Source organism: Nannobrachium achirus (genome assembly GCF_963921795.1).
Source record: "Nannobrachium achirus genome assembly, chromosome: 14".
Classification (NCBI taxonomy): domain Eukaryota; kingdom Metazoa; phylum Chordata; class Actinopteri; order Myctophiformes; family Myctophidae; genus Nannobrachium; species Nannobrachium achirus.
This window is the reverse complement of record NC_137821.1, coordinates 3277921-3292452: the sequence shown is the minus strand read 5'-3', so window position 1 is coordinate 3292452 and position 14532 is coordinate 3277921. Positions and strand designations below refer to the sequence as shown.

General features: G+C 44.3%; 1 protein-coding gene across 2 annotated transcripts in view; it reads left to right on the top strand.

Annotated features, from left to right (window-relative positions):
• The first annotated feature begins 304 nt into the window (after window positions 1–304).
• slc3a2a (solute carrier family 3 member 2a) overlaps window positions 305–14532 on the top strand; it is a 78050-nt gene continuing 63822 nt past the window's right edge. For both annotated transcript variants that reach the window (XM_080742087.1, XM_080742086.1), the window contains exons 1-6: window positions 305–403; window positions 2278–2484; window positions 5709–5899; window positions 10242–10415; window positions 10907–10995; window positions 11920–12065. In XM_080742087.1, the coding sequence (XP_080598213.1) occupies window positions 2279–2484; window positions 5709–5899; window positions 10242–10415; window positions 10907–10995; window positions 11920–12065 (806 nt within the window). In that variant the 5' untranslated portion in view covers window positions 305–403; window position 2278. The remainder of the gene's footprint in view (window positions 404–2277; window positions 2485–5708; window positions 5900–10241; window positions 10416–10906; window positions 10996–11919; window positions 12066–14532) is intronic.

The window sequence follows — 14532 nt, the reverse complement described above, 5'->3', positions numbered from 1 at the left end:
ACGCACACGCACACGCGCACGCGCACACGCACACGCACACACACACACACACACACACACACACACACACACACACACACAGGAGGGAGAGAGAGAGAGAGAGAGAGAGAGAGAGAGGGAGACCAAGGCACAGAGAGAGAGAGAGAGAGAGAGAGAGAGAGAGGGAGACCAAGACACAGAGAGAGAGAGAGAGAGAGAGAGAGAGGGGGAGAGAGAGAGATCATTCTGATTGGTCCAGCTCTCGGGTGGGCGGGGTTTAAAGCCTCCGTAATAAATAGGCAACGCACCGGACGTGTGTTCAGAAGAACTACACTCACAACACAACAACACGTCGGCACACACACACATACTAACAACTATTCTTCTGAGGACCTGCACGGATATTAACCTCACTATCAGACAGGTAAGGATTTTTATTTAAATGTTGTATTTATTAATATAATAAAATCTGACGGATTTACCATTTTAAATTGTAGATATATAGGAATTAAAAATATTTTTTTTTAAATAAAAAAAAGTGTTTATTTGAGGAAGCAGCCTAAACCGGAGTAATCGAGTTTACTGACAGCCTCGTGTCAAAATACAAGTCAAGTAGGATATCGCGAGTTCCAAAAAATGGGGGTAAAAAAGAACAGATCTACAAGCTATCAACACGTCGCGCCGCGACGCGTTGATAGCTTGTAGATCTGTTCTTTTTTTTTTGCTCGCGACGGGGTATATTTTTTATAGTTGTTTGTTTTAACTTTTCCTGGATTCATTTCAACAGGTGGCCGTAATAAATGATAGTTTTTATAACTTGTGGTTGATTAAACATAATTAATTCGAAGTAATTAAACATGATAATGAACTTACTCGGCTGTCTTTAGGTGAGTTTGGTGGTTTTATGATGTAAAGCTAGGGTTTCATCAGCCAAACACACGACGACGAGGGGGAACCAAATGGGTGTCCCTATAGAATTCTGTTACCCGGAAGTCACTATTAATGCGCTATGGCCGTGTGTAGAGATATGAAGAAATTGGTTTCCCTATAGAATTATGTTACCAGAAAGTCAATAGTATTAATTCGCGGTGTGTACTACTACTTATTATAACTCTATTGTGTACTATAGAGATATAAATAAATGGGTGTCCCTATAGAATTCTGTTAACCGAAAGCTAGGGAAGTCACCAGTAATTTGCTGTATATGGAGATATAGGTAGATGTAATTGCGTTATTGTATTTTACAGTCACATGTTGGTATTATTTTCAGTTTTATGTTGCAAAAGGAGTGAAAAAAAATTTCAACAATTTCAACTCCTGATGAATTCGGTGGACAGGCAGTGGGGAAACAGCGACACCTAGGGGGGAGAGCTTCCTGAGGTCACCAACTGACTTTTAGATTGTTGTTTACATGGCTAAAAGGTTGTATGTCATTGTCCACGCTTAACACACTTTAAATTAAAATATAATTCTATTTGTTGACAATAGAGAATGCATTAGAAAGCTGCTGACTATATTGGCAATGAAAAAAAGCCGTCCAATACATCTATAATGGCCAAGAATTTCTTAAAAGTATGTAGGCCTATTGACCCCGTGGGCATTCTGTTTTGATGACCCAATTAGACCATAATATAGAAGCAAGCAGTGATGGAAGTAAAGTGTGTTTCTATTTCTGTAGTAAAATGTAGAGCTACTACTACTCTTTACATCAGGGGTCTTCAACAGGGGGTCCGGATATACCTAGGGCGTCCTCAGAGTTACTACTGGGGGTCCTCCAAAACCTTTTTTCCCCCTCCTTTTTTATAATAACCACTTGAACCCTAGCGCCATTATTCTGAGAACTTTAGCCAAAAAATAATGTAGATCGGCTATTTTCGGCAAAGAGCTTTGGTGTAGAGGGGAAAAAGAGCAGACTTAAGTACAGAGTGAAAGGTCAAGTTTATTAAGTATTGACGGTTCAAGTGGTTAAATATCTGAAAACACAATTTGACATGAATCGAAAATACACACTGACGATTGTGCTGTCAAACAATGAAACTATATGGAATCTATGTACAGGTTGTGGGGGTCCCTGCTGCATCTTTCTCTCAACTAAGGGGTCCTTGGCCTGAAAACGTTGTAGACCCCTGCTTTACATGTTTAAGTCCTGCATTAAAAATGTAGGCTACTGTATTTGACCAGTTTAACATGAAACCACAATTCCCACAATGCTGTTCGGTCAAAACACCAAAAACTAGAATACTTATTAATCTCTCTCTCTCTCTCTCTCTCTCTCTCTCTCTCCCCCTCCCCCCCCAGGATGAGTAAGGACGCAGAGATCGACATGAAGGAGGTGGAGCTTAACGAGCTGGAGCCGGAGAAGCAGCCAATGACGGGCAGCGACGGCCCTGCGTCCGGCGGCGGGGGGGAGCAGAACGGCAACGTCAAGCTGAAGGTTCCCGACGAGGACGTCAAGTTCACCGGCCTGAGCAAGGAGGAGCTGATGAGGGTGGCGGGCACCCCGGGGTGAGTCTCTGTCATAGACTGTAGAAAAATATGGACGAAGCGAAGCAATTGGTTTCTATGCAGCGCAAATTGGAATGGGTGTCGCCATCATAGAATTGTAAAGGCATCAGAGATGCTATTGGCTGCCAACGGTCACTTGCAACCGCAGGGATACATGGGAGAATGTGGTCGGAGCCTCCCGAAATACAGCACACGAAGAAGAACACAGCCGGCTGCCCCCCCCCCCCGCAACTTTATAATTTATTTTAAAATACATTGGACCACATTTCGACAAAACGAATTTGATGGCGATTGAAAGGCATTTTTTAACTAGCGATAGGAACCATAAAGTATTCATGAAAATGTTAATTAGGGTTAGAACACGAAAGGGGAAAATGAATGGGATCCAATGGAGAATAATTCTTTTTGCGATCGGCCGGGGGGGGAAAACAGCGCAACTAGCGGCCAATCATAGGAAGTTTTACTTCCGTATTGGAGTCATTTTAAATCGGCAGAACTATGCCCCTGCTATGCACACATACACATGCATACTCACACGCGCACGCACGCACGCACGCACGCAGACTGGGTTACTAGTTAGCCTACTAGGAAATTCTGCTTCTGGGGGGGGTCCCTGGAACTAAATATTTTGAGATGGGGCGTCCATGGCCAAATACATATCATCTTTCTCATGAAAAAGTTTGAGCTCCACTGACATAGAAACATAGGTTTCTCCAAAAAAAAAAAAAATTGCAGGTCTACAAGCTCACAGCGTACACTCGGTGCCGCGCTGTGAGCTTGTGGATCTGCTAGCTATTTTTCAATAGTTAAACCAAAACTACATAAAAACTACGCAAAAACGAATGCTTCATTCCCAGCGCACGCGACAAAGATAACGATATGTCAGCGTTTACATCAATTATGACGGCTTTATCCTTGTGGTGTGGAGTCTGGACGCTGCCATCCACCACAATTGGAAACAATATATTTTTTTATCGTTATCGTTATCGCGCCCAGTGGGAAAGGGCCTTTAAGCTACGGTGACTAAAACAAGACTTAAAGTTTTGACAATATGACGGGCAAGTGCCCTACAGCTCATGTTGTACTTGCACAAAGGTCATGCCCACTTCCCGATAAAGTAAATGGTCCATTATTAGTATGCCCTGGCAGAAAACAGGTTGGGGAAACGCTTCCCTACATACTGTAACTACCAATATGACTGTGGGTTCACACTTGTGTTGCAACAGTAAAAACAGCACATTATAGGTGAACCGTGCTCTTATTTTACATTCCACAGAGCAGAAGACAGAGCGTTCTGGCCACGTTCAGGTGTTTTAGACAGATCTCTGGTGTTGTGTTTATAGACGGTTGTTGCGCCCCCTCTAAAACGAGCTCAACCTGAAAGCCAACTCTACCTGAACAAAGGTTTCATGGTGGGAAAACCTTAATGTCAACGCCTGCATTTTCAGCCCCAGGACAGCAGTTAACAATTCAGGCATTTAGCAGACGCTCTTAATCCAGAGCGATTTACAATAAACAAGGTAATACATTAACATCAATACTTCAAATGCACAGCAATAGTTATCTAAGAAAAAGAACGTGGGTAGACCAAGCGCCTATTCAGTAGAAAACCTAAAAAATGCTATCTAGTTTTCATGTATGGTCATTGAGTGCTACAGTAAGTGCTATGGGCTTAGGTGGAGTCTTCAGACCACGGCGGAAGTGGGGAAATCTTGCTCTTTTCGACAACGGAACGTTGGCAGGATAGCGCCTCACCCCGCGGAGGTTAGGGTTTGGGTTAGGTTTTGTTGTCGAAAAGATGACATGTAGAAACAGCACACACTCCCAGTGGAAGCTAGGGAGTGAGTCTGTAGTTCTAATGGAAGCTAGGGAGTGAGTCTGTAGTTCTAATATGGAAGCTAGGGAGTGAGTCTGTAGTTCTAGGTTGCAACAGGGAGTTTATTCGACAGTTTTGGGGGCCAGGAGGGAGAAGACTCTAGGACAAGTGGATTTTTGTCCTGGGGTTTTTAGCGAGGGTTCTGTCAGCATCCCTGTGTCGGCTGATCAAAGTGAACGGGTGGGTTTGATCCCGTGGTCCCCCCCCTCGTGAGGGAGAGACTCCAGGAACTGTTTCACAAACCTGCAGTGTTGCATGTCTTAAAGAAGATTGCCTAACGTGCAATAAAAACTGCATAGCATTCATGTGTGTCAAAGGGGAGAAATCATGTGCTTTGTGTCACGACCGGGAAATTGTCATGACCTTGTAGATCCTGCAACGTCGTGATTTCAAAACCCTAGAGTTTCCTTTCGGCTATTGTGTTTTTTGTTGTCCTTCTTTTTAGTAAAGTAAAACCCTGCTTCATCATACGAGACTGTCGCACAAAACTAGTGAAAATGGCAGATCTACAAGCACACAACGCCTCGCGGTGCAAGGCGTTGTGTGCTTATAGATCGGATATTTCACTATTTTTAATTTATCATTATTATCATTTATTTTATCACTTTTAATTGCCATGCGAGGCAGCAACCTGCTCACCAGGAGCAGTCTGGGGTTCAGAGTAGGAAAGGAAGCCATTTTGATCACACACTACTGTGATATCCTGTACAAGGAACGGGTGATTGTGAAGTTCCAATCCTTAAGCCAAGGAAAGCCAAGGTTCTATTGTGAAAACAGCAGATCTACATGCTCACAACGCCTTGCAGCACGAGGCGTTGTGAACATGTAGATCGGCTGTTTTCACAATTTCTGCCTCTAATATTTGACAATTTGGCCTATGTTTAATTTGTCATTTTAGAGGTATTAAAAAATCCTTAAATTGTCACACTCATTGTGTGCTTGTAGATCGTCTGTTTTCACTAGTTTTGTGCGACAGTCTTGTATGATGAAGCAGGGCTTTGCTTTACCAAAAGACGTACACATTTGAAACTTGGAGATACGAGGTTTCTGCCCGACAGTGACGATATTTCAGTGATTATGTTGTGAGGAAAACGTTGAGATAATAGCCATTTTGGTTAGAACTGACTGAAAATAACTTTGTACTTCAAGTTCCAAATGATACTTAATATTATCAAATGATCTCGCGGCACCACTGGACTGCTGGGGACTGCCCATTAGTCCGAAGGTTCATTAGTCCGAATTTAGTTAGGGTTAGGGTTAGAGTTAGAGTTCATTCTTAACAAATTCGGACCTGTCACCCACTTTGAAAACCCCTGCCCTTACTAAGTGTCTCCTCTCCCCCTCCCAGGTGGGTGCGTACCCGCTGGGCCCTGCTGATCCTCTTCTGGCTGGGCTGGGTGGGCATGCTGGCGGGAGCCATTGTGATCATCGTGCAGGCCCCGCGCTGCAAGGATATCCCTGAACAGAACTGGTGGAACGAGGGTCCTCTGTACCAGATCAACGACCTGCAGGCCTTCACCGAGGACGGCAACATCAAAGGTACGACCGTAGGCCGTTATTATTAACCATTAATTTATGCCAGGGGTCTTCAACGTTTTCAGGCCAAGGACCCCATAGTTGAGAGAGAGATGAAGCAGGGACCCCCACAAACTGTTCATAGATTCCATATAGTTTCATTGTTTGACAGTACAATCATCAGTGTGTTTTGGATTCATGTCAATTTGTGACATGAACAACGCCTTGCGCTGCGAGGCGTTGTGAGCTTGTAGATCTGCTATTTTCGTTCTCTGAATAGATCCTACCAAGTTGCATTGCATTACATTCACCCATTCACACACACACATTCATTGACATAATTATACCGATGTCAGAGGAAACCATGCTTGGCACCAACCTGCTCATCAGGAGCAGTTAGGGGTTCAGAGTCTTGATAATTAACACCAACCTGCTCATCAGGAGCAGTTAGGGGTTCAGAGTCTTGATAATTAACACCAACCTGCTCATCAGGAGCAGTTAGGGGTTCAGAGTCTTGATAATTAACACCAACCTGCTCATCAGGAGCAGTTAGGGGTAGTTAATCAGGAGCAGTTAATTAACACCAACCTGCTCATCAGGAGCAGTTAGGGGTTCAGAGTCTTGATAATTAACACCAACCTGCTCATCAGGAGCAGTTAGGGGTTCAGAGTCTTGATAATTAACACCAACCTGCTCATCAGGAGCAGTTAGGGGTTCAGAGTCTTGCTCAAGGACTCTTCAACACTAACTCTGGGGGAGCCCGGGATCGAACTGGGAACCCTCCGTGTTCTAATGACGGCAACTCTACCCCTGAGCCACATTGTGAACGCTACTAATAAAACCTTTCTTAAGTTGTGAGACTCGCTGGCTGGCAGAGAATAAGCTCTGTAAAACCACAGACAGGATTAAGTGTGGTCACACACACACACACACACACACACACACACACACACACACACACACACACACACACACACACACACACACACACACAGTCATGTGACCAAAGGGTCTGTGGTCTCCATGGTGACCAGAGCGCTGACTCTGCTCTCGACCAATCAGGAGAGACCACAGGGTTTGTTTGAACAAAAGAAGCAAACAAGACCAGACAAAGAACATTTGCACACGCGCACGCACACGCACGCACGCACGCACGCACGCACGCACGCACGCACGTGCGCGCACACACACACACACACACACACACACACACACACACACACACACACACACACACACACACACACACACACACACACACACACACTACTTTACTTGTAGTTACTGTAGTGCAGGGGTCTTCAACAGGGGGTCCGGGACCCCTAGGGGGTCCTCAGAGTTACTACACGGGGTCCTCCAAATCCTCGAGTGATAGAAACCTTTTTGTTCTTCTTTATTTATATTAACCACTTGAACCCTAGTGTCCTTATTCTGAGAACTTTAGCCAAAAATAGCAGATCTACAAGCTCACAACGCCTCGCAGCACGAGGCGTTGTGAGCTCGTAGATCGGCAATTTTCGGCAAAGAGCTTTGGTGTAGAGGGGGAAAGAGCAGACTAAGTACAGAGTGAAAGGACAAGTTTATTAAGTATTGACGGTTCAAGTGGTTAAATATCTGAAAACACAAATTGACATGAATCCAAAACACACTGATGATTGTGCTGTCAAACAATGAAACTATATGGAATCTATGAACAGGTTGTGGGGGTCCCTGCTTCATCTCTCTCTCAACTAAGGGGTCCTTGGCCTGAAAACGTTGAAGACCCCTGATGTAGTGTTTATATTGAATTACAAGGTTACTTTGGTAATCGGTTGCAGAAAGTAAACTAGTTTACTCCAAACTCTTGCAAAACAACGTGGCAAGTTAGTTTAGATTGTCTTTGAAACACTTTAACAACACAAGTCTTGTATCGAGGCGGCACGGTCTCTGGCAAAAACATTAAATAAAGAACCTTTCAGATGGCGGTTCCTGGCCAAATATAGGTTATTTTGAGCGCCGCTGGCATGAAGGAGTTTTGACAAGCTGTTCTAGCGAGGATCAGCAGAGGTAACAGGAGGAGTCTAGTCATGTGCACTGTGGTGTGAGAGGAGGATCATATTACCACCCCTGAGGGGGAGGGGGGGGGGGGGGAGGGTGGGGGGACATGTGACCCCAGTGTTTTTCACAGCCAGTATCTATAAAGCAGCTGGCTTAAAGTAAGGCCCAAATTCAGAGTGAACTTTTTTTTTTAACTTAAATCTTTACTTCCATGGGTCCCTGGAACAACATGTTTTGAGATGGGGGTCCACGACCAAATACATCATATTATTTTGGGGGTCCCATGACAAAGTCTGATGTATTTCCATTCTAAATGTCTTCTAAATCATAAAAGTTCTCTGAACTTATGTTGCTATCAGTAAAACTTTGTCATGTCAAGGACCCCTAAAATGATATGTATTCTGTTCCAGGGACCCCCCCCCCCCCCCCCCCCCATAAGCAAATAGTTAGAGTTAAAATGTGGTTTGTGGAGATTCATAAAGTGGTTCCTGTGTAAATAAGCCGTAAAGCTTTACTATAGGATCTCCTTTTAGTTGACCTTGTACCAGTGATTTGCGCTGTCATGAAACTGGACCCTTTTTCTATTGCAAAACTGCTAATAAACTCTTCAGTCAAAGCCTTAACCCATAGATCTGCTATTTTTGAAAAATCGTGAAAATTAGAATTTTGACACGATTCTATAAGTGTCTTTTGAATCCTTCTAAGATTTATCTTTGAAAAACCCTATGTTTCTATGTCAGCAATCTGGCCAGCCATCGTCAAAGAAAAGCTCCTTTTCACTTAACTGGAGCTCAGTTAGTCTGTTCTTGAGAGACTACTATGTCAGTGGTGCTCAAACCTTTTCATGTGAAGGACCCCCAAAATGATACGTATTTGGCCACGGACCCCCCATCTCAAAATATTTAGTTCCAGGGACCCCCCAGAAGCAAAATTTGAGTTACAAACTTTCGCTTGGAAAATACATATATTCAAAAGATTTTCACACATTTTCACGACTTTTTCAAAAATAGCAGATCTACAAGCTCGCCGCGCTGTGAGCTTGTAGATCTGCTATTTTTCACTGGTTAAAGCATTCAATAGTTCTAGGCCTAAAGCTGGATACTTTATAGATGCACACGTTTTCACACAAAGACCTTGGCTCTGTTTCCAACCCCAGACGAGGGTGTGTGTGTGTGTGTGTGTGTGTGTGTGGCTCACGTGTTCCTGCCATGTGTGTGACTGTGTCCTTTTACACAACACTTCCGTTCATTCAACCAACCTCCTCCCCCCCCCCCCCCCCCCTCCCCCTCCCCCGTGCGGGGGAAGAATTTAACCTAACTCGGGGCAAATGAACTCAGTGCACTGCAACTTTTTCACTTGCTTTTAATTGACTCCTTATTATTTTTTTATGTTATGTTTTTGCTTGTGTACTTTGTACACTGTACACAAGCTTTGTACTTTAAATGAAGCACTGTACTTTAGAGTGCTTTTTAATTCAATAGGATTCGATACTTAATGCTTAAACTCCCTACGTGTCAAAGCCTTAATGTTGTACTTGTTACTCAACTACTATTATTATTATTAGACTTTAGACTGCTTCACTTACAAGTTCTCTCTGCCTCCCACTGTTGCTGTCTGTCTCTCTTGTATATATCTCTGTCTGTCTCTCTTCTCTCTCTCTCTCTGTGTGCCTCTCTCTTCCCCCCTCTGTCTCTGTCTCTCTCTTTCTCTGTCTGTCTGTCTTCCACCGTGGTCTGAAGACTCACCTCTTCAGACTCCACCTTAGCCCATATACTGTAGCACTCACCTACCCTCAAATACCATAGTTGAAAGCTAGATAGCTTTTTTAGGTTTTATATAACGTTTTACTGATTAGGTGCTTGGTCTGCCTACGTGTTTTTGTACTGGCACAAGTGGGCAGTGTGGAGTGGTGTGGTGTTGGACCATGTCAGTGGAAAAGGGCTCTGGATTAAGGGCGTCTGCTAGGCCATGGCTACACAGCTGGATATTTCATATATCCCGGTTTTTCAGATATCCACATAGAAAAATATCTAGGTCCACACGACAAAGATATCTAGGTCTAACAAGCACGTACACAGTAAAGTCTTCAGAGATATCCGGGTTCCCTGTCTACACGGATCCAGTGAATCGGATATTTTTCAATCTCGCCACTTATTTATCCGGTTTCAAAAATATCCAGCTTCGCAGCCGAAATATCCAGCTTCATGTGGCTGCAAGCCCCAACAGCACAACTAAATGTCTAGCTTCAGAAATATCCAGCTCCGTGTAGCCGGCGCCTAAAATGTGTCTCTCTCTCTCTCTCTCTCTGTCTCTCTCTCTCTCTCTCTAGGTGTGGAGCAGAAGCTGGACTCTCTGAACCAGCTGAAGGTGAAGGGTCTGGTCCTGGGTCCTCTGCACACGGTCCAGACTGACCAGGCCAGCACCTTGGACCTGATGAGCATCGATGCTGAGCAGGGCAGCGAGCAGGACCTCAGGTCACTGCTGGACAAGGCACACAAGAAGGGTACGTACCTACACACACACTCATTACACCAGGGGTCCTCTACTAACCCCCAAAATAATCATATTTTAACTGGGGACCCCCCGAAATAACCATATTTTAACTGAGGAGTGCGGACCCCCCAAAATTATATTTTTTTTTATCTGGGGACCCCCCAAAATAATCATATTTTAACTGGAGACCCCCCCCCCCCCCGCAATTTCTGCCTCTAATATTTGACAATTTGGCCAATGTTTAATTTGTCATTTTAGAGGTATTAAAAGTCCTTAAATTTGTCACTTTATAAATGCACAGATAGCCTCTATACACTAGACACCACTCTGGAGGTGTTGGGTAATTACTAAATAACTAATGAATGTGTTTATGTTCCCCAAGGCATCTGTGATGTTGGGTTATAACTGACTGACTAACTAATTAACCTGTGTTTGTCCTTCTGGGCATCTCTGTGGTGTCGGTTAATTATTAAATGTTAATGAATGAATGGTTTTCTCCAGGCATCTCCGTGGTGTTGGACCTCACACCAAACTACAAAGGAAGTGACGTCTGGTTCTCTGACCTGCCCAATGCTCTGGATAAGGTTACGGTAAGCCTGGGCACATAGAAAACACCTAGTTCTAGACATGTACTGTATGTATGGGATAATGTCTGGCTCAGCGGTCATTATCCAGAAATACAATCCAGACAGAATGATCAGCCACCGACGCAGAGCGGACATGGCTTTATCATCCTGAAGAGATGTTATTTCTTCATAACGACCGCTGAGACAGACATTATGCTGCTTTATTTCCCGGCTATTTAATAAATAAATGAATACGTTCACCCAGAAGTTACAACAAAACAAAGTGTTTGGTTGCTTATATCGGTGAGGTGTTCTACAAGTGTTGCGCTGGCCGTCCGTCACTGAAGAAAAATCACACGTTGAAGAAAGAAAAGCCTGTAAATCCGTTGATCCAAACTATAGAAGATGGCTGCCTGCCAACAACTGCACAACTCCGCAGGGAGCAGCCGACATTGAATTGAGCACACTGTAAAAAAAAAAAAAAAAAATGTTTTGGGGGGTAAAAAATAAATAAAATAAGATAATGACAGGAGGAGCATAAGGAGGGGAGGAGGTAGAAACAACATTGGCCACTAGTTCTGACCAGGCAGCCTCCAACAAGGCTGCAAGCAGAGATGGGCAGAATTTGAAATACATGTATTTGAAATCTTTTTTTGTATTTCAAAATACAAAAAAGGCTGCAAGCACTGTACTATTATAGCAGCAATGGATGGCCACAGATGCTTTGCATTCAGAGAATATCGTATAAAAGAACATGTAAATGAAATTGTTCTTCTTCTCTGCCCCCGCCCAATGAGAATCGATAAGAGAATCGGATCGATAAGCAGAATCGAAAATGGAATCGTTAAAAATCATATGCATCCCTCCCAAGTCCACACATGTCAGCAGAGAGAACGTGTTTCCAAGGCTAAACATTAAAAGTGTGTTCCTGTGTTTCTATTGGTCCAGACGGCAGCAGAGTTCTGGTTGGCTACGGGTGTGGACGGCATCAAGGTGAACGGCCTCAGCGCGGCCAGCGCCTCTCCTGATTGGTCCAAGGTCCAGGCCGCCGTCCAGGCCAACCGCACCGAGGAGGACAAGACCGCCAAGAAGAAGTACGTATGACTCTGGAACTTATTGATTCACCAAGAAATCTAAGAATTCCATCAATTAGAAAACCTTTTATGAAGTAGTGAAAATGGCCGATCTAGCCTGAGCTTCGCGCCGCGTTGTGAGCTTGTAGATCTGCTGTTTTCACTAGTTTTGGGTCCCAGGCCAAACGAGCGCGAAGCGTTAGCGAACCGCTGGTCTGAAGGCAACCTGGCGTTTGCCAGCGGGTTTGAGACCTTAAGCCAGATGCAGAATAGAGTGAAGACTTTTTAAACTAAAATATTTGCTTCTGGCGTTGGGGGAACCTTGACATGACAAAGTTTGAGAACCACTCATAGAGCAACATAAGGCTTATTCAGGAAACTGTAGAAGACATTTGTAGAATGGGCCTATTATCAGTGGTTAAGGACCCCCAAAATGATAGGTGTTTGGCCACGGACCCCCATTTCAAAATATGTTGTTCCAGGGACCCCCAGAAACAAAACAAAAAAAACACTCTGAATTTGGGTCTTGCCTTAAGCTAGATGCAGAATGGACACAAGCAGCTCAGGCCCGTTGGCAAACCAAAGGTCGCAGTCTAAACAGTCAATGTTTTCACAAAGGAGACAGTTTGAAGTTCTCCGTCTGTCTGGTTGGGTGGAGACAGGGTGGGGGGGCAGGGTGGGGGTGTGGGAACATTGTGTCTGGGCGGAGGAGGCAGAGATCACAGACATTCCAGCGCAGTGAGGGGTGGGTGGGTGGTGTTTGTTTTGGGTGGGGGTGGGGTTTTAGTGTGGGAGCGCCTGTCTATCTTTCACACGTCGCTCCAAGTAGATCGACCCCGTTTCCACTCCGCATCTGGGTTCGGGAATCTTCCAAACTACAGAGGAGAAAATGAATGAAATGGAAAGCCCTGAGAAAGTTTGAAAGCCCCTGCTCTACACAAACTCAGAGAAAAGGGGAGGCGAAGGGAAAGGGTTGATCTCCTTGAAGCAACGTGCAGGGCAAGCTAAGGCAGCACATTGTGAATGTAGAGGTGGAGAGAGGCTATAGTTGGAACAGTCCATTCTGACATACAACTTAATGTTAGGCTGACATCTTGTGGCCACATCGGGAATCGTAAACTAGGGCTGCTGCAACTTATCAATTTGTGTTCTTTGTAGTAATTGTATTGATTACTTTTTATTTTTTTCAAGGGTCCATAAAAGGCTGCGTGATGACATAAACAGACTTCTTGAATATAAATGAACCATTGCTACGCATTCCTCCAAACACAGCTGGTTTTAATTATATGGATCCATTAATTATATGGATCTGTAAACATTATTGCAGGGGTCTTCAACGTTTTCAGGCCAAGGACCCCTTAGTTGAGAGAGAGAGATGAAGCAGGGACCCCCACAACCTGTTCATAGATTCCATATAGTTTAATTTTTTGACAGCAAAATCATCAGTGTATTTTGGATTCATGTTAATTGGTGTTTTCAGATATTTAACCACTTGAACCGTCAATACTTAACCCATTCTGAGCCCCAGACATTAACGGATTATAATGTCCAGAGCGCCTCCCTCAGGCCCCATTCACTCCCGTTCTTATTTTGAAGGCCAGAAGTCCACAGCGCAAACACTTCCGGTCTGACGTCATCGCGTCCTGCGCCGGAATCTATCATTGTTTACGTGGTGTCATGGCGGATCGGCTCGGAGCTTTTCACCATGTGTTATATAAGCGAGCATCTGCCTCCATCTTCGCTTCTAAAGTGTAGTTTTGAGATAATGGACATTAAAGATGAGATCCCCCGTCCACCTCAATGTTATGGGATGACTATTTTGTGCTCGTGGAGCCGTGATGATGATGAATCAGCGACGGATTTCGGCTCTGGGCCTTCCGCCATTGTATCCGGTAATATAACCGCCGTTACAGTAATATATTACTTTTCGCGAGATATCTCGGGAATGGCACCTCGAACATCAAAGGGAATTTCGCGAGATATCTCGGGAATGGCACTAAATCGGTTAATAAACTTGACCTTTCACTCTGTACTTAGTCTGCTCTTTTTCCCCTTCACATCAAACCTTTTTGCCGAAAATAGACGATCTACAAGTTCACAACACACAAAAAAAAAAAGGTTTCTATCACTCAAAGATTTGGAGGACCCCCTGTAGTAACTCTGAGGATATGGAAACCTAGATCCGGTCTAAACAGGAAATACGACCGGATACAGTTAGGGGGCGGGCCTAAAGTCTCCGAAGCGGCTATAATCAGCGACCATACTTTTAATCGTTTCATAATTCAGGCCGGGAACACATTTTGCTGTTTGGGAGGGGCTTACAGTACATGTACAGTATGTAGCAACATATTTGTTTTGTAGGCTAATTTCTGATTTAGCCCTATTCTATAGGTTAGGCCTAAATGGGTTAAAGCTAATTAAATATCCAGGATCGACGGGCATGGCAGCGTGGTACAGCGGGAAATCAACGGTTTCGACGGGGATCGCG